The following is a 6,644-nucleotide window of genomic DNA, read 5'->3' as shown; positions in this document are numbered from 1 at the left end:
TCCTTAAGTCCTAGTGATCATAAAGGAGCATTATAGCACATACATACTCGATAAGACATTCCCAAGCTCTGTTCCTAACCTAAGAAGTTCATGTCCTAGTGGATAGAATCCCTGACTGTCACTCAAGAAATCCTAATAGTTCCTACTAGATAATCCTATCCTAGAGAGGTGAGTATCCCGACTTGTCACTCGGTATATATCTCTTTTCCAACTCATGATATTTATACCTAAGAGTTAATGTCTCCTATTGTCACCTAGAAAACCTTAACCCTACCTAAGACATGTCTTTCTTAAGATGACTGATGCAAGGGTGGTTCCTCTCATAAAATAAATTTACACCAACTTCTCAATTGTCATGTAAATCCTAAAAAGCATCACATTGGTATAAGATACATGAACGCGCAAAGAGAATTAATAACCTAAGACATAGGAAATTTTCCCCTTTTATTAACTAAGCCTACATTAACCCATATCAATTTCCCAATCTATTTATGAATTAATATAAACTCTTTAGAACACCAATTAACCAATTGAAGCATTAAACATAGAGAGAAACACCAAATAATGAAAATCCATACTTATAATTGCATAAAAGTATATTGAATAAGAGAGAAAAATCAAATTAAGTCATTTCAAATACCAAAAGAGAGTCAACACAAAAATAGGTAAAGAGAAAAACAAAACCCAAAATAGAACGGAGCCATTGACGTCCGGAGAAGCTGTCACCTCCTCCATGGCCCTGACACCAGCTCTCAAGGGCCTAGCCTTCCTCTCCACCAAGAAATTGCCTCCAAGTCTCCGAGAGGTGTTTATTAGGTTTAGGAGAAAAAAAAAATGAAAAAAATCCCAAAAAAAATAGGTCAAAACGGAATTTATAGTGTTTTTATTGTTCTGTTCCGTGCAGGACCTATCGCGGCGGTTTACTTTTCGCTACATTAAACAGCATGTGAAATCTGGTGCTATTGCAGCGGTTTTGTCCGTTGGGAAAGATACCAGGTACGAATTTCTCCTTATTTCTTGGATTTTTTCTATTTTTCTCCAAATCATCTCCTAAAATAAAGCAAATAAAAATAGCTAAGAGATAAAAATAAGATAACATCTTAAAATTAACTTATCTAATCCTAAATTAAAGTAAATAAATTCTAATAATATCTAGAAAATAATATAAAATGTAGAAAAATACTAAAACCAAATAAAAATATTAAAATGCATGAAATAAGCCTAAAGTGTCATAAAATGACTAAAATATATTAAACAATATATTAAAATGCATGCAAATAAACTAGAAAAATAGCCTTAAATCCTGGGTCATCATGAAGCATTTAACATCCTACTGTTTGTGAATCAAATACCTGATATTCTAGTCAAAACAACATAAGCATAAAACCTCGAAGGAGGGTTCAAAACCATAGTATGAGGCGAGTCGGAGCAGCATAGCACCAACTAGTACCCTCAACTCCTAGCCACGGTTAACCCATGGAAATCACTGTGAGCTCCATATGGAGAATGTCAGTGCCCCTCCACACCATTCCCATCCCGAACACAACCCCAAAGATAGCACGATAAGGAATCCCCTAACACTCATATCACAACTCACCACCACCTCATGTTCATAAGGTGTCGTCAATTAAACTAGTTCAATTGCGGCGGAACAACAACCCGGGCCCAAGTTCCTTGAAAGATATCCTCTACGACTGAATAGTTGATACTAATGCCTCCGTCATGCACTTGTTTCTATTGAAAGCAAAACAAATTTCTCGAACACCAAATTTTCCATATCGCAATTACTATAATGCCAACATATACACGAAATAAATTCCAAGCCCACTTAGACGCAAAGGAGGACGAAACTTGATTAGCTCCAACTCTCAGTAACACATTATTAGGCAAAACTTTTCAAGGAATTTTTTAATTTAGATTTCTAAAATTATTTTTAAATTGATATTATTAAAATTTAATACAGAAAAACAATTTTCGAAATTATTTATAAAATAGTTTCTTGAAAAAAACGCAGTTCCGACCCGAAACCAGGCCCATTGCAATTCAGTCCAGAATTAATGGGCTTTCCCGGATATTTCGGGCACCCGCCTACCCAACTCCAGGTCTTAGACCCGTAGTCATCACCACCTCCTTTTCCTTCTTCAACCAGAAAATTCAACCACTGTAGAGCGCAAAATCCCTTACCTGCAACGTTCCAGACGCGGAGGCGCCAATTCCAGTAGCCATAACTCAATCCACCCCTCTCCGGTAAAGCTGAAAGCCCTAATCCCATAATTTCACTTTCCCCGTTCAAGCTCAGTTAGGGTTTTCTCCTCCACCGCAGAAAAATGTCGAAGAGGAAGTTCGGGTTCGAAGGTTTCGGCATAAACCGCCAATCAACCTACAGTTTCGAGCGATCTCAACCTCCTCAGCGCCTCTACGTTCCTCCCTCTTCACGCCAAGGCCACGACAACTACGAGGACACTGATCTCGACCACATCGATTACGACGACAACAACAACGATGACGCCAGGGACGAAGGGAACAACAACGAAAACGAAAACGACGCCACAGCTACCACGGGAGGGGGCGAGGAGGAGGAAATCGATCCATTGGATGCATTCATGGAGGGGATTCATGAGGAGATGAAGGCGGCGCCGCCTCCGAAGCCGAAGGAGAAGGCGGAGGATAGGTATAAGGATGATGAGGATGATGATCCCATGGAGAGCTTTCTGAAGGCGAAGAAGGACTTGGGGTTGACGCTGGCGTCGGATGCGCTGCATGCTGGGTATGATTCTGATGAGGAGGTTTATGCTGCTGCAAAGGCTGTGGATGCTGGTATGGTAGAGTATGATTCTGATGATAACCCTATTGTTATTGATAAGAAGAAAATTGAGCCCATTCCTCCTCTGGATCACTCTTCCGTTGATTATGAGCCTTTTAGTAAGGATTTTTATGAAGAACCTCCTTCAATATCAGGTAACTTCACTGCATAACACAGCCCTGAAATTCTATTGTTATGCTTTACTTGTTGATTCATGCTTATGATTTGTTGGTAATATCGGTCTCTGTTGTGACGTTTTAATGATTTAGCTACCTTTTTCTCCCTTTCCATGGAAGATAATGTCTTGAATTGTGTGTTAACTCGGATTGCAAATCGGGGGATGAGTAACTCACATGGTTGAACTAAGGGTAATTGTAGGTGAAGGGTCAGGGTTCAAACCCTGAGGAGGGACAATTTTTACTAATTAACTAACAACTAACATTTGCATATAAAAAAACTCGGATTGCAAATCTGACACCTTTGTTCGTTTTTCCATTTGCTACAGGTATGAGTGAACAAGATGTAACGGATTACAGAAAGAGTTTGGCTATTCGTGTATCTGGTTTTGATGTTCCTAAGCCCGTAAAAACATTTGAGGACTGTGGGTTCCCTCCCCCAGTTATGAGTGCTATAAAAAAGCAAGGTTATGAGAAGCCCACGTCTATACAATGCCAAGCTTTACCGGTTGTGCTTTCTGGCAGAGATATCATTGGTATAGCAAAAACTGGTTCTGGTAAAACTGCTGCTTTTGTGCTTCCTATGATTGTGCATATCATGGATCAGCCTGAACTTCAGAAGGAGGAGGGTCCTATAGGAGTGATATGCGCACCTACCAGAGAATTGGCGCAACAGATATATCTTGAGTCCAAGAAATTTGCAAAATCATATGGTATACGCGTCTCTGCTGTCTATGGTGGAATGTCAAAACTTGAGCAGTTCAAAGAACTCAAGGCAGGCTGTGAGATAGTTGTTGCTACCCCTGGCAGATTGATAGACATGCTAAAAATGAAGGCATTGACAATGACAAGAGCAACTTATCTGGTGCTTGATGAGGCTGATAGGATGTTCGATCTTGGATTTGAGCCACAAGTAAGGTCCATTGTTGGTCAGATTAGGCCAGACCGTCAAACTTCACTCTTTTCTGCAACAATGCCTCGTAAAGTTGAAAAGTTGGCCAGGGAAATCCTTTCTGACCCTGTTAGAGTAATAGTTGGGGAGGTGGGGATGGCAAATGAAGATATTACTCAAGTTGTTCAAGTGGTGCCTTCAGATTCTGAGAAATTGCCGTGGCTCCTAGAGAAGCTGCCTGAAACGATTGATCAAGGTGATACCTTAGTATTTGCTTCCAAGAAGGCCACTGTGGATGATATTGAGACACAATTGTCTCAGAGGGGCTTTAAGGTTGCTGCCCTACATGGTGATAAGGATCAAGCTTCTCGTATGGATATTTTACAGAAGTTTAAATCTGGCGTCTACCATGTGCTTATTGCAACTGATGTTGCTGCTCGTGGTCTTGACATCAAATCAATTAAAACAGTGGTAAACTTTGATATTGCAAAAGACATGGACATGCATGTCCATCGGATTGGAAGAACGGGCCGTGCTGGTGACAAGGAAGGAGTTGCATACACACTTATAACTCAGAAAGAAGCACGGTTCGCTGGTGAATTGGTTAATAGCTTAATTGCTGCTGGTCAGAATGTTTCCACGGAGTTGATGGATCTTGCTATGAAGGTAACCATTCCTGATATTATATTATTGTTTCATCAATATCTGATTATCTTAGTAACTGGTTTCATGCTTGTAGGCTCTAGTCCACATAATTATTGTTGGTGCATGCTATTGTTGATTCTGTAGATATTCTTGACACCATGTGCTTGGATGAATCAATTTCAATGAATTTAAAATATTAAGAAGTTAAGTGTTTGTATTTTAATTGTTGTCATATACAGAGTATTTTGTTTGCATGACTATTTAAGAAATTGGATGAAAAAATTTTGTTAGTCAGAGAGATGAGAGAGCAGAGTTTGAGGGGAGGTATTTTTTGAATTCCTTTTAAAATGGTGGAAATTCAAATCTTTTATTTCGGATTCGGAAATTACGCAATAAAACCACCTGGTATTTTTAAAATTCTCTTATTCCAAATAAGATATTTTAGATTTAAGTAATTTGAAATCATCTCAACGAGTACATTAACTTATTAAAGATTTAAAGTTAGTTATTGGTTATTCAAACACACACCAAGTTGTCCGAGTTGTAGAAATGGAATTAGTGTTGGGGCAATAAAAGAAAAGCTTATCATGAATGTGCTTTTCTCGTTTAATAATATATTTATTTGCCTTATATGGTTGTTATTTGTTACTAAACTCTTTTTTTTACATGTTTTAAGATGATGCTTAAATGTTCAAATATCGTGTGTTTGAAATGATTTAATGACTTTTGTCTTGTAATTGGATAGGATGGGAGATTCAGGTCGAAACGCGATTCAAGAAAAGGAGGTATGAGATGCGACTTCAATTATATGCATATAGCCCTATAGGATTCAAAATTTGCTTAGCAAAAATTGAGAAAAAAGAATATCTAATATTTGCTGTAACACCAGTTTGTGCTCTTGCTATAAGCTGTATTGCTATCCATCTGCAGTAGATCCTTGATATTCATACTTGATAGGAGAATCTCTCTCTGACCTTTTTATGCATTGTGCAGGTGGGAAAAAAGGCAAAGGCAGAGGTGGTGGTGGGAGTGGCAGAGGCGTGCGTGGAGTGGATTTTGGTTTGGGCATTGGATATAATTCAGAGTCAAGTAGCACACCACCTAACACTGCTCCAAGTCGTTCTGCTGCTGTAAATTCTTTGAGGACAGGAATGATGTCGCAATTTAAAAGTAGCTTTGTTGCTGCATCCTCAAACTCTCAAAATCAAGGTTTCAGTAACAATAAAAACATGGCTGCTAACAAGAGGCCAACACTCGCTGGCTTTGTATCTGGTGGATCAATCGGTGGTGATATAAATAGACGTCAGTTTGTTGCTTCAACCAGTCCTGCTCAATCAGCTGTAAATTCCACTAGTCAGAGTTCTGGAGTAAATCCTAGTCAGACAAGCACGAACAGGTTAGTTTTGTAAGCTGAACTTGCCTCATTCTATCTTTATAGGTTAATATTTTGGTTGCTGATGAAGTTCTTGTTTTTCTTTTGCTGCAGTTCTAAACCTAGAGAAAGGCGAAGGCCATCGGGTTGGGATAGATAGTTTAGATAGTTTTTCTCATTGAATGACACCACTGTCAAATGCATCAATGTTCCTATTTATTTATATAGGTCAAGCCTTGATTTGATTTTGTTTGTATTATTAATGCTTTAATTTCCAACCACCAATTATTTTGGCTTGAGGTTTGTTTAGTTCTATTTTCGTTTTTAAAATCCATGGTATTGAGGTTTGCTGTTTTTTTTTAGTTATCTAATTCGAAAACCGAAAGCGCTGATGTAGATTGTAATGGTGAAGAATTTGTGACGGGTGTTGGTAAACATATGATAAAAATTTAATTTCTATCAGTATATCAGTTATTTAAAGTTATTTTAAAGGATGATTTTCATGTGAATAAGTTGCTCGTCTAAAATAGGTGAGCAACATGTGTGGATAGACGTTTGAAACCGTAAACACTATCTGATTTTTGTGTCATATTTGACAACTTAATAGCAAATCTAACTATCAAAAGTTAAAGCTATAATTTGTGAGATTTAAATTTGTTAATTTTGTTGGTGAACAATATGAGTACTTGTTGAAGAATTCAGTCAAAATTGCTCTATATCGTTTCACAATGCAATAATATGCGGCATTATATAAAC

General features: G+C 38.1%; 1 protein-coding gene across 1 annotated transcript; it reads left to right on the top strand.

The window, feature by feature from the left end:
* Window positions 1-2,134: 2,134 nt before the first annotated feature.
* LOC130731043 (DEAD-box ATP-dependent RNA helicase 24) lies at window positions 2,135-6,218 on the top strand. The gene is made up of 5 exons (XM_057583231.1): window positions 2,135-2,958; window positions 3,309-4,537; window positions 5,262-5,301; window positions 5,510-5,912; window positions 6,003-6,218. Exons 1-5 carry the CDS (start codon window positions 2,328-2,330, stop codon window positions 6,046-6,048), a joined length of 2,349 nt encoding a protein of 782 aa, XP_057439214.1. The 5' UTR covers window positions 2,135-2,327; the 3' UTR covers window positions 6,049-6,218.
* The last annotated feature ends 426 nt before the right edge of the window (window positions 6,219-6,644 follow it).

Source organism: Lotus japonicus, chromosome 1, assembly GCF_012489685.1.
Source record: "Lotus japonicus ecotype B-129 chromosome 1, LjGifu_v1.2".
Taxonomy (NCBI): domain Eukaryota; kingdom Viridiplantae; phylum Streptophyta; class Magnoliopsida; order Fabales; family Fabaceae; genus Lotus; species Lotus japonicus.
Note: the sequence above shows the minus strand (reverse complement) of the source record. Positions and strands in the feature narration are given on the sequence as shown.